Source organism: Helianthus annuus, chromosome 11 (assembly GCF_002127325.2).
Source record: "Helianthus annuus cultivar XRQ/B chromosome 11, HanXRQr2.0-SUNRISE, whole genome shotgun sequence".
In the NCBI taxonomy this organism is placed as follows: domain Eukaryota; kingdom Viridiplantae; phylum Streptophyta; class Magnoliopsida; order Asterales; family Asteraceae; genus Helianthus; species Helianthus annuus.
In genome coordinates, this window is record NC_035443.2 from 61147204 (window position 1) to 61170392 (window position 23189).

Below are 23189 nucleotides of genomic sequence, written 5' to 3' on the forward strand. Positions count from 1 at the left end.
GATGATATCATTTTCGGATCTACAAGTGAGGATCTTTGCAAGGAGTTCGAGAGAGTTATGAAGTTTGAAATGAGGATCTATGTTGATGATATCATTTTCGGATCTATGTTGATGATATCATTTTCGGATCTACAAGTGAGGATCATTTTCGGATCTACAAGTTTGAAATGAGTGCTCTGGGGGAAATGACACTGTTTTTGGGTCTACAAGTCAAGCAGAGTTCGCAAGGGATTCTTATTCATCAAGGGAAGTATGTGGATGATGTGTTGGCAAAATTCAGATTTACGGATGCAAAGCCTGCTGAAACACCAATGGCAGAGAGACCACTATTGAGTGAAGATGAAGAAGGAGAGTCTGTAAATCAACGTCAATACAGGTCCATGATCGGGTCATTGATGTATCTCACAGCTAGCCGTCCGGACATCATGTTTGTTGTTTGCAACTGTGCACGCTATCAGGCTAATCCTAAAACTTCTCATCTTACTGCTGTTAAAAGAATCTTTCGGTATCTTAAAGGCCGACCTCGGTTTGGCCTGTGGTATCCGAGGGATTCAAATTTTGACTTGTTTGCTTTCTCTGACAGCAACTTTGGAGGTACTGACAGTGACAGGAAATCTACATCTGCGGGATGCCAATTTTTGGGTGATCGACTCATTTCTTGGCAATGCAAGAAACAACAAACAGTGGCGATATCTACAGCTGAAGCCGAGTATGTTGCTGCTTCTGCTTCTTGCTCTCAAGTGGTGTGGATGCAACATCAATTGCAGGATTATGGTTTGACTTATCTTAACACTACTATTTACTGCGATAATGATGCTGCAATACAAATTGTTCGAAATCCTGTTTTTCACTCCAAAACCAAGCACATTGATATTAAAGTTCATTTTATTCGAGATTGTTTTGACAGAGGTCTTATTACTCTTGAACAAATCGACACAGATGCAAATGCTGCCGATTTGTTCACAAACCTGTCAGCAGCTCGAAATTCAGAGTGCTTGTGGATTTTCTAAAAATGATCTGTTTTACTGATTGAGCATGTTTTTGTTTTTCGTAGGTAAATTTGTTCATAAAGTTTTCTATTCTTAGGTAGTTTTTTATTTATGCTCAAATTTAGGGGGAGAAATTTTGAAAAATACAAAAACATTAAAAAAATTGAAAAATACAAAAAGAAGTGTGGCTGGACTGGGAAATGAAATGAATTTTCACATTATGGTCGAGGGCTGACTCATGTAAGACCAGTATCGAAAAAGTTTGACTCTAGTATGATGTGTTGGTAGGCTCTATCCTTAAGATTGGAAACATTAGCTGTTTCTGTTCAGAACTAAACTAGTACATGACCTCAGAAAAGAAAATCACCTGGAATTGGCTCATGTCTATTTGAATGTCTGTATGTTTTTCCCGATACACACAATTTTGATCTGATTCTGAAATCTTATCTGAAAAAGTCGTGTACCTCCTCTGCTGCATCCAGATACATGCTGACCTGGAGGTGCTAGGCAACTACAGCTTCTGCTGCATCCAGATACATGCTGACCTAGCTTTACGTTGTCGATTTGTAGATCAATTAACACCCGAAAGAGGCCCTCAAGTGCCCAAAAGAAACCCATGAAACCTATATCAAATTGAGAAAACTCATTTGATTTGTATATTACACCATCTCTGCTTAAGATCTATTGTGTTCTCTTCTCAATCTAATCCCAGTTAAGATTTCAGAAATTTGGATTGGACTTGTGAAATATGTGGTAGGGAAACTGCTTGCATGATAGAGTGAGCTGTGCATAATCCCAGGATTTGATTAGTATTTGTTTGGGTGTTCATTATTAAAATATCAAAACATGATAAAATGAGATACAGGCAGTGATATGGAAAAGGTCTAGGGAGATGAGTTTAAGAGGACAAATATACTGGCAGTTGTCTAGATCATCCTGTAGTAGATCAGTGTTGATAAGTGAAGTCAAGCCCGAAACCTTGTGATTTGATCCCTGAGTATCTATGCAAATTTCCTAATTTATTTTTGTAAATAATATTTTATTATTTAATTTTGGTTTAGGTTTTTATTTTGCAAACATTGCTCAGAAGGTTAACGGATAAATTTTAAAATTAAATCTGATTTTGAAATGGGGTTAAAGAAAATGTTTGATAAATCTGTTTGAGCCCAAGGTCTTAAGGCCCAAGCCCATAAGACATGGGCCCGTGATAAAAGTGAAGTATAAAAAGGTGGTTACGAGTCATAACCTAATGTTCACTCGCAACTACATTTTATTCTCTCTCGAAATTCCGGTCATCATTGAATATTCTGACCTGTCTCCGGTTGCGACTCGCAATCTGCTTTTTGATAATCAAGGTATTATGATGTCATTATTCAAGTTTTTGCATAAAATTATGAATGTTTGAAGAAGCTCCGATGAAGATTTGAAGATTCCGTTGAAGATTTGAAGATTCCGATGAAGTTTTTGACTCGCAACCAAGAACACTTAGATGAAGTTTATGTGTTTTTGTGGTTGTGACTCAAACAATACAAGGACTCGAAACCAGTGGTTACGAGTCGCAACATCAAGATTGCTACTCATGGTTGCGACTTAGAGTCTGTTAGTTGCGACTCATGATTGCGACTCGAAATCTGTTGATTGCGACTCATGGTTGCGACTCGCAGACAAGTGGTTTCGACTCGAGACCTTTTAGTTTCGACTCATGGTCTCGAGTGAACAGTGACAGTGTTTATTTTTATTTTATTTTTATCACTGTTATAACCAAAATTGGAAACTTATTTGACTTGTGTTGTGTGCAGAAAAATGGATTTAAAGTTTATATCTTCTCATAATCAAGTCGGATACTTAGCACCTCCACCAGAGAAACACAAGCAGCTGTATACGTCATTGATGAAAGGCCTAAATACATGCCGGATTGTTCATGCTCTTCGTGAGAATCCAGTTGTTTATGAAAGCCTTATCCGAGATTTTTGGAAGAGTGCTAAAGTCGAAATCGTTGAAGGAAAGGGAGCTATAGTTGCTGAGATTCAAGAGATGAAAGTTATAGTGACTGAGCAGATGATTAGAGAAGTGTTGAAGTTTAATGATCAGGAAACAGATCCAATAGAACTTCCTGCTGGAACAGTGGAAGCAATTCTACCTCGTTTAAGCTATGAAGGAAAGTTTCCTCCCCTGGTAAAGAAGTTTGTGCATCCTTACTGGCGTCTATTACTGCACATGTTCCTTTTGTGCATGACAGAAAATAGAGGGGGAATTGATCAGTTGAATATCACTGAGTCTGCTGCTTTGATATGTGTGATTACAAATGAGTCGTTCAATTATTCAAGATACATCTTGGAAGCAATGAAGAGAAATGCAATTGGGCTTCGAAAGGATAAGTTTCTTATGTATCCAAGGTTTGTGCAGATGATTTTGAATGAGTGTTATCCAGGATTGAAGAGATCTGGTAATACGTTGGAATTAAAGCCTATGGGTCCTTCCTGTTTTGGTGCTCTTACTACAAAGAAGGGAACTGAGAAAAGGTTTGAAGGTTTGATTGAATTGGAGAAATTTGGTCAGTTCGCAAAGACGGAAGATGTTGGTGAGAATCCAGTAATGACACGATCTGTTCCAGAGCATAGTGTATCTGCACGTGCTATTGTTGCTGAAGAACATGATATTCTGAGGAGAGTTGAAGGTGAGCCTGAGACAGAGCGTATTACAATTAACTCTGACGATGAAGGTGTTGAAATAATGTGTGACTCTGATGATGACATAGAACTTCCTCCTGAAGTTGATGCTGTTTCTACGGTTGAACCAGTGATTACTGCTGAAAGCTTGGCTATGCTAATAAAGTCAGTAACTGACAAGATGGGAAATCCTCCTTCCAATCTGTCAGTATCAACTGAAGAGCCTGTTGATAGCCCTATGGATTCTGATTCCATTCCATTAAAAAGGAAAAGGAGGGATCCTAGACCTGGAATGTTTGTTGAACAAGGAAAAGATCAATCCGAGAACGTTGCTGATGATGACGAAGGTTTGTATGACTTCGATTTTGAAAAGAATGTTAGCGATACTACCACCACTGCAGAGAATATCTTTGAGTTTGACGTTGATACTCAAAGAGATGAGATAGCTATGATGAATGTTGAAGTTCACAATGACGCTGGGCCCTCTGGAATTGTTCATGATGAACCTGGCAGTTCTAGTGGTAAAAGACCAGAAGAACCACTAAGAATGCCGTTTGATGATGATTCAAGTGATGAAGATGAATTTATCAGCATGAGAGATATGAAGAAACGAATGGTTGTGCTTGAGCAAGACTCGATTCATAAAGATGCAAAGATTATCCAACTTGAAGATACTATTGTAAAGAAAGATCAACAGATTGAGCAACTTCAAGGAGATGTTAGTTTGTTGTTCAATATTGTTTATGATTTACGAGGGAAGTTGGAGAAGAAGTTTGGGCAAGAATTTTCTGATCCAACTGATGTTGAAAACAGAAGAAAAGCTATTGCTAAAGATGATGCTGAAAGAAGTGCTGCGATGGAAAAATATTTCACGAGAGTTACAGATCCAGTTGCAGACAAAGAGAAGGCAGAGAGGATGAAAAAGAAAAGAGAGTTAGTGATCTTGAAGAACAAGAATGTGAATCCAGATGATGAAGATGCTCATGCAACCCATCATTTAATGGATGTTGGTGAAACTCTCTATGATAAAGTTGGTAATCGTTCTGGTGTAGTTAGCTGGGGATATGACCGTGATCGTAAGAGATGGTGGATAAAGAGAAAAGTTGGTCCTGTCGAGTGGTACAAACGTTCAGGACAGTTTCAGTCTTTCACTAAGGTGGATTTGACAGATTTGTCTAATGCACCTTATGTGGATGATAAGCCTGGAGGTGCTGGATATGCATTCTTTGAGAGGTTGAAGAGAGAGGTTCTTAAAGGTTTTCCTTTAATGCGTACGGCAGATTCCATTGTTAAACCAGCGAAAGGGATTAGAGATCCTTACACAAACAAGCGTATGAAGATTGTGCATTGGCCAGCTACGGATAAAGAGAAGACGATTCCACTAGTGAGAAAGATTCCCAAAGGTGCACTGAAAACATTACACTTTTGGGCATATGATGAACGTCTTGGGCAGGCGGTGATTGTTTGTGATGGAGATGCAAGTTTTTGTTTGGTCGATCAGATTGACTTGTTGAATCTTGCTGTTGAAGATCTAGAAGTATTGGCATGCAATCAAATCAGAGCTACAGAGAAATATGAAGAAATTGCTAAGGGTTGGACGTCTGCTGTAGCGTCTGTTCTGCATATTCAAAAGAAGGGATTCGGTGGATATAAAGATCGTATAAGTGGTGGTGATCAAGGCAATTGAAGTCAGAAGAACCTTCATGCATAAACCTAGGGGGAGATTGTTGGAACCCGAAGGTTTATTCATGTAGGTTAGCATAGTTTAAGGGTTGTTTTGTTTATTTCTTTTAATCATGTATGTGGGCCGATTATATGTATGTGGGTCATGTCGCAACCGGGTTGGATAGTGGGCTTAGGTTTCGGCCTACTTGATTAGTATTTAAGCAAACCTCAACCTTAGGGTTGAGGTTGTTGATCACATAGGAGGTTGCGAGTTCCACTGCAAGGTCTTGTATCAGTCATCGTTGATCGTTGAATGCAAGATACTTTTGGTTTGTGATTTCTATTATTCTAGATAATTGTTCTTTGTCATTGTTTATTCTTGAATCATCTTGTGATTGAATTCCGCACCTTCACAAGACATCGTTGATATCATTAATTGATCCTGCAAGGGTTTTATAGAAGAATAAAGTTCTAGGTTATGATTCGGAGATTGCTGATGAATTTTAAAGATTCAACATTCGAAGGAGAGGAGTTTGTTGGCGATAAAGTTTGAAGAATGATGCTTACAATGGAGAACATTTCGAGGGGGAGTTTGTTGGTGCATCCGTCTGTCGCCTACGTCTTGTATCGAGTCTTGTTTAGAGTTAGTGAGTTTAGAGCATGGAATTCAAGAATATTGTATTTAGGAGTGATTCCGCTCGAAATGTTATTTTGTTCTTTCGAGCGAAATCACATAATATCTGATTCCGCTCGAACTAGGTTAGTTGCTGATTTCGCTCGTAATCATTGTTTATGATTCCGCTCGTATTGAATGTGTTACATTCAAGCGGAATTAGCACACTATATATAGGTGTGTTGCTTGGAGCGAAATTAGTTAGTCAGTGTGTGTGTTTTCTTCAGGTGAGCCACGAAGTGCTGCCGAAGTGTTGTCAGGCTTGTAAACGATTTGCAGATCAATAAAAATGACAGTTTAAAGTGAATACTGCTGAGATTGCACCGAAACATTAGTTTCCGCCTCTTGTTTTGGATAAAAACTCTTCTGATCGACTCATCCGGGTCAGCAAACGATCCTACAGAACGTAATAGGAAGATCTTTGCGATGAGCATCTGTGATGTGCGGGGGAATCAGTGGGATATCAGTGGGTGCTGAAATGGGTGCTGAAACGGGGGCTGCTGGAGGTGTAACACGTAACACGAATGGTGGGTAATCGTCATCGTCATCGATCCACCCGTTACGGGTGTCGGCGTAACGTGGATCTATATGGGTATCAAAAGGTGCACGGTCGAACAGCACCGGCATAGGATCAGGAAATGGTGCAACAACAGGATCCTCTATCAAGAGTGGAGCGTCAACAACATGATCATCTACCAACGGTGGAGCAACAACAGGATGATCGGCAATGGGTATATCATCAACAAAAGGGGCAGCAGCTGGTGCATCGTCATGAACAGGGTCATGCTCTAATGCAGGATCAGGAGCAACGACTGGCTCAGGGGCCACGACAGGCTCCGGGTCAACAAAATCCATATCCACGACAGGCTGGATCATCAAACAAAGGATCGATAGGGGCTACAGGCTCCTCTAGGGGCTGGTCTAAGTGAATGAACTCGATATCCTGGTCAGGATCAAAACCAGGGGAAAAACAGGATCAAAATCATCATCAACCTCGTGATCAAACTCAAGATCATGTGCGGGAGCAGGTGCAACTGATGACACCATGTCAGGGTCGGCGTCGTGAGAGTGATGCTGCACTCCCTGTGTGTGCACAGATGCAGACGCCATAGACTCAAATGAGTCTGGGACAGGCGAATCAACAGGAGTCTCCTCTGCAGGAGCATCAGCAATAGGTAAGATGACATTAGCAGCAATAGGGGCTCCGCCCTCATGATCAGCCTCAGGTGGGTCCTCCTCAAACAGATCGATGTCGTCGTCAGAAACAACATCGAGTGGCTGGATAAGCAGCAAGAGGTATAGGAGCAGGGATCACCGCAAGTGGTAAGTCCCCGAGAGGAAGGCCATCAGCAGGCTCGGCTCCGACGTCAGGCGGCGCAAAGGGCTGGAATTCGTCGTCATCAGTACTAGTGGTGTCAGAATTGTAGACCTCTCGCTCTGACGAAACTCTGTCATCTGATACGATCACCATAGGATCTAAAGTGTCTGAAACTCCAGTGTCAGATGAAGAGGGCATGATGTCTGTAACACAACCACACATATGCACAAACAATCAACATATAATAAAATAAACATGTTAGTCACCAATAAGCAAACAACTAATTCTCCTAGTCTCACTAGACTACCCTCCCAGCCTCTTAGACTGAACCTCCTAGTCTCTCAGACTAACTCCCTGGCCTCACAGACCAAAACCTCCCCAATCTCAAAGATTGGCCCCTCAGTCTACATGACTGAACCTCCCCAGCCTTTAGGGCTAAACTCCCTCAGTCTCCTGGACTGAACCATAAATTTTGAAAAGTGCTCATACTTTTTGTTTGTAAAAATGTTTGGTGTCCTGGATCTGGACATAATGTATGCAATGTAAAAATGTTTTCATGAGAGCCCTAGTGATCATAGTCTAGACTCGAGAAAGAATCCTAGTTCGTTATGATCAGTGCTCTGATACCAAGCTGTCACATCCTGGCTTTGCGGAAGCGTGGTTTTATTTGGTGTAACTTCTTAATACCATAGCTTAATCACAACAAAGCTAAATGAAAGTAAAACCATGATGTTCATCCATTAATTCAAGTTTTAAAAATAAAATACGACAACATTGTTTTCAAAAGTCGACACATGCAACGGATTACAACATGACATAATAAAAATATTGTTCATACGACACAACCAAAAGACATGAATAAAACACAGTTTAAGACTTATGACTCGTCCAGGAAAAAGTCACAATCCCTAAACTCGGATGACATCATTTCTCCTACACAGCTTGATGACATAGCATACCTTGCCAGATCCCTAATTTCCTGAAATACATGTAATTTGAAAAATCAACAAAAAGTTGAGCGAGTTCATGTCAAAGTGAGTATGTTTATAAATCGTTAGAGTACGTCCCAAAGTATAAATGTTCCTGGTATGTAGCAGTTAAGGAAAAAGAGATCACCACTGGGGTGCAAAGCCACTGGTATGTGTGAAGTGATGCAGGAAAACTCAAACCTAGCAAATTTGTACCGGGCCTCCTGCGGTAAGACACAGTCACCACTACAGGCCAACCCGGCCTCACGGGTGTGGGCTCGCTACACCCAAATAGATCTATCACTCTTGTGTCCCTCGGTCCTAACAACGAGGATTAATGGCTTTAAGTGTTGTGCCCACCACTCACATGATCTGAACGTCCTAACCCTCCTTAAGCTAACCATACCATGTATAAAAATGTTCTAAATAATTTTAACATGTATTTCACCCCCGAAGTTGTAAAACTAAGTTATAAAACTGAAAACAGTTAAGAGAAAAGGGGGACATGAACTCACAGAAGTGCGTCTCGTGAAATAGTGAAATAGTCGATCCCAACTCAACCTGCTGCATGACGACCTACACGTACTAATTTCTATTAGACGGACGGTCGTGCCTTGGCTTAAGGTTTAACGTTTTTGGGAAATAGTTAGACAACTATTTCGTATTTACACTTCTTAATTATTTCATAAGTATATTCCTTCCCAAGGATGGGGGTAATAATACATGTGTGTTTTATAATTCCGAAAATATATTTTAAGTCTCACTTGAAAATATATTTAATCACTTTGTCTAAAATGTTTTAATTTCGAAAATATATATATTTTTCCAAAAATATTATATTTTATTTCATAAGACTTTTTTTCCAAAATAATATTTTTAACAAAAATGTACAAATAGAAGTATTTTTCTGAAAAATACATAAGTTACATTTTTAAAGTTCGCGTTGTATTACGATACTTATATAACTTAAATATTTATTTTGTGAGCGCGTTGGTATTATTTTGGAGTGGTAATTTCACGGTGTTTTCATGTTATAATATTTTTACCCTAAAAATAATATATATCTAGTTCACAAAATAGTTACATAATCACACGAGCGTCTTATTATAAAATATATATTCTAAATATATATTTAACAAGTTTTATTTACGAAAATCCACCTCCGGTACTTGGTATTTGTTACTAAAAATCACGGCGAAGTTTATTTTTTTGAAAAACAAGTTAAAAATACATTTGTAACCATTTGTTATAAAAATATTTCTAAGTGTTATATTTTTAGAAAAATTTCGCCAGAGTTTCATCTGTAAATGGGGGCGTCCATGCTTTTAGCATATCATTTTCTTTTTGTTAAAATCAATCAAGCAATTTACCAATCAACAACATACAACATTTATTCATCAAACTTGACAAAAATAAGACTAAACCATAACTCATGAAGTTGAGAGTTTTGTAAAAATACGTAGTAAATTACCATCATATTTAGTGCGTCTCGTTATCTTTAAAAACATGATTAGTTTCTTGTAAACTTTATTTTTAAAGAACTTGAAGTTACACAACTTCTAGTCAAGATTCACAAAAATATTTCTTTATGAAATTTCCTTGTTACACAAGTGTTTACACACTTGTTTATTTACCAAAAATGCTTCTAGTTCATAAAATATCCGGGTTTTAACAAAACTAGTATCTTCCGCTTGGTTCTTCCGAAAAACCACTTGTAGATCTTTAGATCCACAAGTTTACAACTTCATTTTACAAGAAAAATTATGTTTATTCAAGTTTCAAGTTTATGGTGGATGGGTTCATCATCTTTCCTATTTCTAACACTAACATCCTACTAGTTCATGTTCTTGAACATGATCTGGTATGTCTAGATGATGATCCATCCTACTTTTAGTAACAAACAACATCAAATAATCATAACTACACAAGATTTACAGATTTACACACATATCTTCTCTTTATCCACCCTATTCACCTTATGTTCAAGACTTTAATGTAAGTTCTTTAGTGTTTCTTAATTTTTAACCATTAAATCAACTATTAACCACCATAAACAAGATCAAGATGATGATTAGAAGCACTTACTACTAGCACAAGGCTAGGGAAGAAACAAGATGTAAATGTGGTGGATAAAAGAAATCTAGAGCGGTTCTTGAACTTCCGAAAGCACCCGGCTTGTTTGTAGGACACCTTGCTTCTATGTATGTATGAGAAATGGTTGAACAATGGTGGATGATGGTGGTAGTATGGTGAGGGGGTGGCGGCCGTAGGTGGTTGGAGGAAGAGAGAGAGCTTTGTTGTTGTGGTGAGTTGATGAAATGAAGGTTGTTAACTCTCATGTATACTTATAGACCAATCTTATGAATATCCAACTTGTATTATGTTCTCTAGATACCCCACCATTACAATTTAATAATCAAAGAAAATGGAGGTGGGTCACCCCCAGTGGTGTCCGTCAAAATGAGGGGGGGGGTAGGGGTTGGGGTGTAATGGTATGGTTACACATTTAGTTAGGATCTAAGGTTATTTAGTTAGGATAATAGTGTGTTATTTAATATAAAGGGTGTTAGGGTGTTCGGGGACCCTAACTAGCTCAGAAAAGTAAAAACTATGTTTTTGGCAATATCTTTATGTTCCGGGTAAAGTCCGATTGTTCGGTTGGATATTGATCCGTCAAAGTGCTAAATAAAGCTATAAAGTGTCGTTTATATAGTTTTTAGTGATACAATAAATTCCCAACACTTTGGAAAGTGACTAGGACTATTTTGCCAAGTTTTTGCACTTTACTAGTATTGTTAAATGCTGAATTTTTGTGTTTGGTGCAGAATTTTGTAATTAAAGTATGTTTTAGGCACTTCCGGTCACTATAATTATCACCTAGTGACGCAGTTTTATGATCCTCACCTCCCTACATTCCCTACTAGTGTAGTAATCTATTCCTGTCTCATACTGGCCTCAGAAACAATGTCTGTCTAGTGCTGGAAATGTCAACATGTTTACTGGGTTATCCGCTCACTGTGCTAACTGTGCTTTTGTGCATCAAGTTTGTCACTATTGTTTGTGTGTAGTAAATGGAGTGACAGTAATAAAGTATGATGCATGAGTATGTATGTATCAATAAACAGAAAGCAGTTTATTCATAATTGTAATCAAGCACAGTAATTAAGCACTAATTAAATATTAATTAATTTGTACGGATACCTGGATTTGTGAGGGTTGTCACATTCTCCCCCCGTTAAGAAAATTTCGTCCCGAAATTTTAGGCTCTGCTTCTAGTTGCAGGGGTCTTAGGAAATAAATGGGGGTACTTTTCTTTCATGCGATCCTCACGTTCCCATGTGTATTCTGGTCCATGTCTTGCATTCCAACGAACTTTGACGAGCTTGACACTACTCCTGCGTGTTTTGTTTATCTTCCAACCAGTAACCTCAACTGGTTCTTCAACAAAGTGGAGCGTGTCGTCAATATGGATTTCGTCAGCTGGGATGACAACAGTTTCTTGCGTTGGACTCTTCTTGAAGCTTGATACATGGAATGTATCGTGAACACCATTAAGTTTGTCAGGTAAGTCCAACTTGTATGCTACTAAACCAATCCTTTCCAGAATCTTGAACGGACCAATATAACGCGGATTCAACTTTCCACGCTATCTGAAGCGTGCCACACCCTTCCAGGGTGATACCTTCAACAATACCATGTCTCCCACCTCGAATTCCAGAGGTTTCCTTCTTCGGTCCGCATAACACTTTTGATGATCGCGAGCCGCCTTGATGCGTTCTTGGATCTGTGCAATCTTGTCTGTGGTTTCCTGGACCACTTCAGGACCAAATAACTGCCTATCACCTGCGTCAGCCCAACAGATCGATGATCGACATTTGCGTCCGTATAGAGCTTCGAACGGTGCGGCTTGAATACTTGTGTGATAACTATTGTTGTATGAAAATTCGACCAATGGTAGGTGAGTATCCCAACTTCCACCTAAATCCATTACGCAAGCTCGCAGCATATCTTCTAAAGTCTGAATCGTTCGTTCGCTCTATCCATGTGTTTGTGGGTGAAAAGCGGTGCTCAGATTCAACTGAGATCCGAATGCTTCCTGAGAGGACTGCCAAATCCTTGACACAAACCTCCTGTCTCTATCAGAGATGATCGAGAGAGGCACTCCGTGACGTGTAACGATCTCTCTTATGTATATCTCAGCCAACTTGCTCGTGTTATCCTTCTCTCTGATTGGCAATAAATGCGCAAATTTCGTTAACCGGTCTACTATTACCCAAATAGTATCGTGATCTTTTGGCTTTCTTAGCAACTTTGTTATGAAATCCATTGAAATTTGTTCCCATTTCCATTTGGGTATTTCGGGTTTTTGCAGAAGTCCTGAAGGCTTCTGGTACTCGGCTTTTACCTTGGCGCACGTTAAACACTTACTAACATAAACCGCAACATCGCCTTTCATCCTAGGCCACCAATAGAAGTCATCAAGATCTTGGTACATCTTATCCGCTCCTGGATGAATAGAGTACCGTGATTTGTGAGCCTCATTGAAAATAACCTTTCTCAAACCACCAAACAGAGGAACCCAAATTCGTCTCATGAAACATAAAGTTCCTTCCTCGTTTGGTACTAACTGCTTCTCCATTCCACGGAATGTTTCATCGAGGCCCCGTATGTATGAAACCCAAATTCGTCTCATGAAACCCAAATTCGCACACTTTAAACCCTCAAATGTTTCATCCAGGCCCCGTATGTATGAAACCTGTTCAAACAACAATTCAAACTAATAAAACTGAACTTTAACACATATGAATGACAAATTATAACTCAACTTTTCAACAAAAACAATATTAAAAATATAGTGTGTAAGTTATAACATTTTTAAATTATGAAACACTAAAGATACTTGTCTACCAACCTCTAAAACATTTGTTTCAATTCATCACCCATTTATAGCCCTTTCCATTTCTATGGCTATAGCTATAAGTAAATGGTGTAACATGTTCAATATTAAACCCTATGATGCGGAGATAACCTGTGAAAGGTAAAATAAAACAATCTAATGAGTGGATCAAGTAAAAAAAAGTGAAGAATCTGTGAGGGAAGCAATTAGTATGAAGAACCTGCTGTGAGGGACAACTTAGAAGAGGATATTTAATATGTGATATTTCAAGAAGAAGACACGCGTATCCTGTGACTGGGTTAAAAGAAAGAATTGTTGTGTGATACAACCGCAAGAAGAATCTTAGTGGGTCATATTGTCTAAAAAATATATGCGAGATGGATTCAATTCATGTGATATGATGGTGGGTAAGTTAATGAAGATCGGGTGGAGTTCGTGTTGAGACAACCAGAGAGAGGTGGGAAAGCCAAAAAGCATATGACTCCAATGACCAATATGTGTCCTCATTGTTTGTTTTATTATATAGTATAGGTATATATTTGTTATTATTTGCGGGTATTTAGGTGTGTACTTGGATATCTGTGAATATTTTGTGGATTGATTAAGATGTAAATGAACTTATGCGTTTCGTTGAAATTTGAAACTTATTTTGTATTTGGTTGAACTTGAGTTTAGCTTCGTTGACATTTGAAACATATTTTGTATTTGGTTGAAACTTATTTTGTATTTGTTTTACTTGAATTTTAGACCTTTGAGTTTTCAAAGCTATCTATTATTATTTTTTATTTACTCGAGACTAATCAAGCCGAGCCGAGCTAGCAAAGTTTGAAACCAAGCCGAACTCGAGCTTAGGCATCCAGCTCGGTTTCAAATCCGAACTGGCTCATTTTATAATCGAGCCCGAGCTTACCCCTAGCTCGACTCTGCTTGTGAACGTACACTTTGATGAGTTGGCCATGCGGCTGAACAGCTTTCCTAAACATTCCATGTCCATCAACTTCTTATGTGGGAAAAAATGTAGACAGGTCGAACTAGTAGAATATGAAAGAATAAAGAATTTTGTTGTTCATTTATTTATTATCATCGTTGCATCAAGTACAAGTACAATATGAAAGAATAAAGAATTTTCAAGACTGGAAATATTTACTAGAAGGTGATGATGAATTGCATTCAAACCAAAATCCCATGTAGGCTTAGAGGAATCTGGAGCGTTTGCATTCAGCAGGAAGACCGTTAGTAAAGCGTGTGCGGTCATTGCAGTAGTTGTAGATCATGTGCTTGTTCTGCACCCACCTAATCCTGTTTCGGCCAGCTGCATCGACTCCTTGAGTTCTCCATGCCTGGTTGTCATTTACAGAGCTTGTCGACCTTGAGTTAGGACCAACTTTATCGGCATTGGCATTGAATTTCCTGTAGTAAGCGGTGAAAGGTGCATTTTTCCAGTCAGTTTTCACACGCCCACCCTGGGTTGCCCAGTCATCTGCATTCCACAGGCTGGCATACACTCTCATCGGTTGGCTCTTGGGAAAGGGAACTCCAGCAGCCTCATGGTTGTTAAACACCCTCACTGGTATGTTATCAATCAAGAAACTGTAGTAAAATGTAGTTGAAGATCAGTACATGTCAGTAGTACGGGTAACTTGTGTGCATAGATCGAATGTGAGATGGACTTACATGATTCTTTGTGCGTTCCATACAATAGTGTAGGTGTGGAAGGCGGCAGTTGGGTCGAACCATAGGTGAAACTGTTGTTCCTTATCTCCTTTCCCTTGCGAGTATACATTGGTGTGGATTGTGTAAGGGCTTCCTGTGGTGTTGCCCAAGAACTCAAAGTCTATCTCATCATGCCCCGCTCCTTGTGACGATAACTGGTGTACAAAATCAGTCATGCTTTTTGTTAGGGACTTGGTAACTATGATATAATGTCAAGATACAAATTTTGAAATCATGAGGGCATGGACTACTTACATAGAAGGTGGTGACAGTACCAGCAGAGTTTCCAGGTACTAGTTTGAGTTGCATGTCGAACCTTCCAAAGAGGTACTCGTGCTTGGACTGGAAACCTGAACCGGAGTACTGATCGAGTGAAAGGGATAGATCCTGACCGCCATTGGAAATTTTAGCACGTTCACCTCCAAAAGTGATGTCCATTTCGTCATAAAAACTTCCTGCCGATGCAGCTACAATCAGACATGAAATTGCTAGAGCAACTGCACAAGTATTATGGCTTGAATGTCCCATTATTCTTCTCAACCGAACTAGTGTGTATGTATGTGTGTGAAAGATAGAGAGAGGAAGAGATGTGATGGGTTTATGTTTAATTTCAGTGATGGTTTATATATATATATAGGTGTGGCTACATGATCACAAGTTTGCCGTAGGAACCATCCTGGTTGGTGGACAAGAGGTGACTCCACCGAAAAATGATTAGAAGACACCCATTTACGCGTGCCAACTCATGGAGAACAATTATTGCTTGTGTTTCTCGACACACATATTTATGTGAAACTTCCTTCCACTATTCCATTGAAAATATTTTCAGTCATAACATTAATGGTTAGTGTTCCAAATGGAATGTTTTACTTATTTTTTCTGAGGTTATAATTTTAAATATGAATTAATTAATCATGTACACCTATTATAGAACTAGAACTATAATCACAATATTTTCAAATTATTAAGCACTAAACTAAGTTATTTATTACATTTATTTAGACCATCAATATTAGTCACTCTAAGTTTATTTAGGCTAAAGGGTGTGGGGGTAATGGATGGGACATGATTTGTCACGTAAGTACATGAATGGAAGGCTACAGCACCCCTTGCATGATCCACCATGGTTTGCATGGATTAAACCATAGCAACCATGGTCCTCCTTTCCATTTTTCAAGAAATCATTTTCTTTTTCTTTAGACAAGGATAAATTAAAATAAATAAGGGGATAGTGGTTTGAGTCATAACCACAATCTTAGGGTATTGGTATTGGTTTTGGCTGGTGGATTAGAGGTGGGTGACATGGCACTGATGTTGATGATTATGAGGGTCATTACCACACTCTGTAGCCTGATTATATTATTGTCTGCTTGCTCTATCTTGTAAACATGTCATCTATGAAAAAGAAAAGCATATTTGAGCTTAATGCTCTCGGGTATACTCACACATCTAACAGACTGCACACACGCAGCTGTTTTACATCGAATATATAATAAACGTCGTATCATGTCAAAATAGGAGGATATCTTGACCTCGGTCTTCACTTCGTAACATAGTCGAACCGTAACCAGCCATATCCACACAATATGCATCAACATCAACCCCTCTCTCTCCTCCATCAATTCTCTTCCCCGCATCGGTGTATACTCATCGCCCTTACTCCTCTCCGTTCACTAAAATTGGGCCGGCATCCGTTCACCGCGATCGGTGAACTCCATTCACCGAATGAATCCCTGAGACCACACCTCCCCCTAAATACATGCATGTTTCCACACGTCTCGAAACTACTCTTATAAATATTATAATGGTAGTCCCAAAATGGAATGTTTCTCTAATTAATTTTTCTAGTTTCTAAAAATTTATATTTACTTCTCTCTTTATCCAAAAATTATTCACTTTGATCAATTTTGGTACAAGTTTTGTTAATTTTACAATAGATTCACTCTCAACGAAACGAAGAGCATATTGAACCAGCGTACTTAGTAGATGGTCCGGAAATTAATTGCCTTATGTGTTGTTTCAGAGGTAAAATGTCTGCAGTCTTCGAACCACATCTACAGACATCTATAGCAGAAGAGGTGGATCAAACCTCTGCAGTCTGCAAGAAGAAGACTGTTTGCTTTTTTAACTTCTACAAGTTGTCGAAATGAAATAAACTGAAATTAAACTGATTTATCAAAATAGTTGGGTAACGAAAATTAACGATAAATATCTGAATACAATATAATAAAATATTCAAATGTAATACAAAGATCTAAGTTATCTCCGATACAATTAGCCTTTCGAAAAAATATCTCTAATACAATTAAATACTTATCATCAGGGAATAAAAGTTTGAGTCTTCTTGATTTCTTCTAAATTGTATCTCAAAATCTCACGATCTCTAACCATCATCCACATGTTCATGTCTTGTCATCTATAACTGTGAAGACCGGCCAATTCAGGTCACATTGTCACTGTCACGAAAGATAGGTAGAGTTTTATGAAATGCATCTGAACCGATCATCATCCTCCGATGTATCGGCAATACCACTGCCGAACACAAAAGCATTGCAACAGGTTATACAAACCAAAACTCAATCAAATATTAGAAATATTAGTTGAAACATTTTGTCACACCCCAACCGATGGCGGAAACATTGGGGCGCGGCACTAGGCAAACCAGATTGCTCAAGAGATCCATAACAACTATTTGTTACCAAAATTTTCAAAGGTTAATTGTCCCACACCACTCAACAAATATTCAACAAGTAATTATTACAAATAACGAGTTTCTCTCGAACAAAACAAGCCCGACAACCTAGATTTCTATTAGATGAGTTTCTAGACTGCCTATCTTGATTCCAGCAAACAAGTCCATCAACTTGTCACATACGCTAAAATAAAGTCAATACATAAAATGTAACGGTGAGTACACAAGTTTGTATAGTATATAGTTAAGAAAGCGTTTTTACGCATAACCAGCATGTATCACGTAACGGGCGAAAGCAAGTAACTATCACACAATGATTACAACTTAACCATGAGACTGTGTTGTAGAGTATGCGCGACACATGTTCAGCGAACACGTGAAGTAAAGTGATGTGATCCCTAACAACCCCTGTCCACCACAGGTGCTGAGTCCAAACGATAGTACTATCGTTGCTAGAGGCGGTATAGTGTAACACTATATAAGCACAGTAACAAGCATTCATAGATCACGTATAACATGCGGGAGCGATTAGCGTTGTAAAGTGTCTATGTTGTGTGTTGTGTTTTGATATAGAACGTATGTAACACCCAAAAGTGCATTAAAAGAAAATGGATTCATGTATACTCACAGTATGTGTTTAACAAGCAAACACAGCTTGATTGGATTGAAGGGAGCGCGTTGGAGTAAGCCTGAGCATAGAACAGTAGCGTAAGTGTTGAACAGTGCGTAAATAGTATGCCGGATGATTGAGTGTTCGAAAGGTGATCCGAACGGATGAGTCTCCATTCGAGCGGATGGTCATTTGAGCGGATAACCATTCGAACGGATGGCCATTTGAATGAGTATGTATTGTTTGGAAAATTGTTAAAGGTTGAATTTTAATCAAATCGTTCAAAACGGTTCCCAATGTTGAAACGATTTTAAATAAGAGACGGGTCACTTGGTTGAATGGTCATTTGATCAGATGGTCATCCGGTCGGATGGCCTTTGGAGTGAGTGATTTGTTATTTGAGATTTGGTAAAATTTTCTAAGTAGAAAGTTTGGAGTTTAACGGAGACGGCGTGACGACGTGTCAAACGACGGAAAAACACACCAAGTCCAGCTCTTTCGATCGAATGGTCTCGTCCCGAAATTAAGGCCCAGGCATAACAAAGAGATGTGGATATTTAGCTTTCATATCACTTTCGAGTTCCCAAGTCAACTCGGCGCCGCGTTTGCCTTCCCAGCGAACCTTCACTATAGTAATGCGAGAGTGTCGAAGTGTCTTGGTCTCTCGGTCCATGATTTCTACTGGCTTTTCCACGAAGTGTAGAGTTTCGTTAACTTGCAAATCCTCGAGAGGGACATGCAGGTTTTCTTCAGCTAGACACTTCTTGAGGTTCGAGACGTGGAAAGTCGGATGTACGTTGCTGAGTTCCTCCGGTAATTCGAGTCGGAAGGCCACTTTGCCAATTCTTTCCAGAATCTTAAAGGGACCCACGTATCGTGGTGCTAGCTTTCCTTTATTGCCGAATCGGATCACCCCCTTCCAAGGTGAAACATTTAGGAGTACGTGATAACCAACTTCAAACTCAAGGCGCTCGTGGCGTTTATCGGCGTAACTCTTTTGACGACTCCTCGCTTTCAAGAGATTGTCTCGTATCTGGAGGATCTTGTCAGTCGTTTCTTGTAATAACTCAGCACCGGTAATTTAAGCGTCTTTGACCTCGTGCCATACAATAGGCGATCAACATTTTCTTCCATATAATGCCTCAAAGGGCGCCATTTGAATACTAGCGTGATAACTGTTATTGTACGAGAATTCTACTAAAGGTTAATGCGTATCCCAATTACCACAAAAATCTACAACGCACGAACGAAGCATGCCTTCAAGGGTGCGGATCGTGCGCTCAGTCTGACCATCGGTCTGCGGATGGAATGCGGGACTGAGATTAAGAGTAGTACCGACAGTGGATTGGAATGTCTCCCAGAGACGCAAGGTGAATCGACCGTCGCGGTCAGAGATGATGTCACAAGGTGTCCCATGTCGACAAATGACTTCGTCGATATAGATTCGTGCTAATCGTTCTACCTTGTAATCTTCTCGTATCGGTAGAAAGTGAACGGATTTCGTAAGATGATCAACGATAACCCAAATGCTATCGTGACCTGATAGCGTGCGAGGGAGTTTCGTAATGAAATCCATAGCTATACTCTCCTATTTCCACATCGGGATCTCGGGTTGTTCGATTAAGCCAGAGGGTCGTTGGTGTTCAGCCTTGACTATCGAGTAAGTAAGGCATTTCGAAACATAGAGAGCGATACCCTTCTTCATTCCTGGCACGGGGGTCCTGGTACATCTTGTCGGCACCGGGATGAATGGAATATCGAGATTTGTGGACTTCAGTCAGCAATATCTCCCGAAAGTTGTTGCAACTGGGAATCTAAATGCGGTCGAGAGAGTGAAAGATAACATTCGGTTTATTCATTAGTTGGTTTTCAGTTCCAAGAATTCTTTCTTCCTTCAAGGTGTTCTCGAGAAAACAGGCGTGTTGAGCGTCGCGAATGAGGGCTTCGAGGTCGTGTTGGGCTTGAACATCACGAACACTATGTAAATAGCTTCGTCGGCTAAGAGCGTCGGCAATGACATTTGCTTTGCCTGGGTGATAGCGTATCTCACAGTCGTAGTCGTTGAGAAGTTCAACCCATCTGCGTTGGTGCATATTCAGCTCTTTCTTGTTCAAGATGTGTTGTAGGCTCTTATGGTCGGTGAAGACCATACACTTGGTACCATATAGGTAGTGTCGCCAAATCTTTAATGCAAAAACAACTGCACCGAGTTCGAGATCATGGGTTGTGTAGTTCTTCTCATGGACTTTGAGTTGGCGAGACGCGTACGCGATAACCTTGTCTCGTTGCATAAGAACACCACCAAGACCTCGGTTTGAGGCATCACAATAAACAACAAAGTCGTCGTTTCCATCAGGTAGCGCGAGTACGGGAGCGTTGCAAAGCATATGCTTGAGAGTTTGAAAGGCATCCTCGTGTTTGGTTCCCCAAACAAAAGGTTTGTCTTTATGAGTTAGAGAAGTGAGAGGAACGGTGATTTTAGAGAAATCAGCGATAAATCGATGGTAATAACCCGCCAATCCGAGAAAAGAACGAACTTCGGATGGGGTTTTCGATCTAATCCAACTCTTAACTCCTTCAATCTTCGCGGGGTCGACGTGAATACCTTGACTGTTGACGATGTAACCGAGAAATTGAACCTCCTCAAGCCAAAATTCACACTTGGAGAACTTAGCGTAGAGGCGATTCCCTTGGAGAAGCTCAAGAACTAATCGGAGATGCTGCGCGTGTTCGGCTCTGGACTTTGAATAAATAAGGATATCATCGATAAATAAGATAACAAAGCGATCAAGAAAGGGTTTACACACACGGTTCATCAAATCCATGAAGACCGCAGGTGCGTTTGTTAGACCAAAAGGCATGACCACGAATTCGTAATGGCCATAACAGGTACGAAAAGCGGTTTTAGGATATCCTGTTCCTGAATTCGCAATTGATGGTTACCGGCACGTAGATCGCTCTTAGAAAAACACGTAGCGTCTTGCAGTTGATCAAATAACTCATCGATTCGGTGTAGAGGATAGCGATTCTTGATAGTAAGCTTCATGAGTTCCCTATAGTCGATGCACATTCGGAACGATCCGTCCTTCTTTTTCACGAAAAGGAAAGGTGCGCCCCATGGAGATGTGCTAGGGCATATCAAACCTTTATCAAGTAATTCCTGGAGTTGACTAGAAAGTTCACGCATTTCGGACGGTGCGATGCGATAAGGAGCTTTAGCGACAGGGTTAGCTCTAGGAATAAGGTCGATACGAAAGTCACTATCACGAGTCGGGGGGTAGACCGGGTAAATCGTCAGGAAAGACATTAGGAAAATCACGAACCACAAGTACCTTTTCCATCGGCTTCTTTTCCTTCTCCGCTACTACGATGTGTGCTAAGAAAGCCATGTTTTCCTTGCGGAGATACTTGCTTGTTTGAATGCACGACATAACTTTTAGTTCTTTCGAGGATACTTCGCCATAAACACATAATTGGTCGCCATTAGGGAGAGAGAAACGAATCATATTTTCAAAACAAACAACTTCAGCACGAGTTTCACGAAGAAAATCCATGCCTACTATAACATCGAAGCTACCAAGTTGCATAGGAATGAGATCGATAGGGAAAACGTGATTGTTGAGTTCGAGAGTACAATCATGGAGTACAGAACTAACGGTGACGGTTCTTCCGGTGGCGATTTCTACGTCGAATGTCGTTTGGAGGTTAGCGCGTTTACGTTTTAGGAGCTTTTCGAATTCAAACAACACAAAACAGTTATTGGCTCCAGTATCAAATAAACACGAAGCATAAATGCCATTGACGAGAAACGTACCATTGGCAACATTGTTGTCAGTCTAAACCTGGCGGACATTGATGTTGAAAGTTCTTCCGGGGGCTGCTTGCTGTGGTTGTTGTTGCTGCTGCTGAGGTTGCTGTTGTTGTGGTTGTTGCTGCGGTGGTTGCTGTGGTTCTTGTTAGCAAAGTGATTTGGGTCACCACAAGAGTAGCAAGCTCGCGCATTAACAGCGGGCGCAGGAGCTGCTTGGTTACCCTGGATAGCAAAAGGTTGAGTTGGTGATGCAGGAGCTCGAGCAGCTTGTTGACATGGGCCTAAACGGCAATGAGCAGTGAAATGCCAATAAATGTTGCAGTTGGCATAGAAACGGCAATTCACCCCTGCAGGGTGATGGTAGGCGCAAGTTGGGCATAGAGGATGAACACCAGTATACGCACGCTTAGCAGGCGGTGCGTTGGTGATAGTAGGTTGCCGCTTCTAATTGTTGGGTTGTACGGGGACAGCGTTGAGAGGAGCGGCGGTAGTAGCGTAGTTCTTGTCGTTGTTGCCCTTTCGCTTGCGATTCTGGCATGAAGACTTTGAACCTTGTGATGCTGCAGTTTCGGTAGCGGGAGTAGCAGTTGCTTGATCGAGGCTTTCGGTTGAGGTTTTAAAGTACCCAGCTAAGAAGACTTGCTTATCGTTGATTTCCGCTGCGAGTTGGTAAGTTTCCTCAATAGTAGCGGGTTTAGCTGCTAGAACAAAGTCAGCTACACAGTCGGGGAGAGCGCGGATGTATTTCTTGATTGTCATATCAGGTGTTGCCACCTGACTAGGACAGATGATACTGAGCTGCTTGAAACGAGCGGTGAGACCAGCGTTGTCACCTCCATCTTATCTTGTTTGATATGCCAGAGTTCATTCTCCAACTTTTGAACTTCATGCAGAGGGAAGAACTCCTTCATCATGAGCTCCCTGAGTTCCTCCCAAGAAAGACCATAAGTTGGATCACTGTCGCGCCTGTTGCGCTCAGCAGTCCACCAGTCCAGAACCCTGGACTGAAAAACTCCGGTTGCATTAACAATACGCAGATTTTCTGGGCATCCGCTTTGCCTGAAGGTGACTTCGATTGAGTCAAACCATTGGAACATAGCGTTGGGTCCATCTTTGCCAGTGAAGTTAGCAGGACCGCAGGCCTTGAATTGTTTAAAGCTGAAAGGAGCTTTGGGCGTATCGCT

At 40.3% G+C, this 23189-nt stretch overlaps 1 protein-coding gene across 1 annotated transcript; it reads right to left on the minus strand.

Annotated features, from left to right (window-relative positions):
- Positions 1 to 14226: 14226 nt before the first annotated feature.
- Positions 14227 to 15433, minus strand: LOC110920458 (xyloglucan endotransglucosylase/hydrolase protein 15). The gene is made up of 3 exons (XM_022164678.2): positions 15148 to 15433; positions 14854 to 15047; positions 14227 to 14769 (listed from the first exon to the last, which is right to left on the minus strand). The coding sequence occupies exons 1-3, from the start codon at positions 15418 to 15420 to the stop codon at positions 14373 to 14375; spliced, it is 864 nt and encodes a 287-aa protein (XP_022020370.1). The 5' UTR covers positions 15421 to 15433; the 3' UTR covers positions 14227 to 14372.
- Between the last annotated feature and the right edge of the window lie 7756 nt (positions 15434 to 23189).

Bases quoted from the DNA above. Each gene is read 5' to 3' on its own strand.
- LOC110920458 (XM_022164678.2), bottom strand. From the start codon at position 15,420: ATGGGACATTCAAGCCATAATACTTGTGCAGTTGCTCTAGCAATTTCA. The intron at 15,048-15,147 runs GTAAGTAGTCCA...TTTGTACACCAG, and splicing joins GTACTGTCACCACCTTCTAT to TTATCGTCACAAGGAGCGGG. The intron at 14,770-14,853 runs GTAAGTCCATCT...ATTTTACTACAG, and splicing joins TGGAACGCACAAAGAATCAT to TTTCTTGATTGATAACATAC.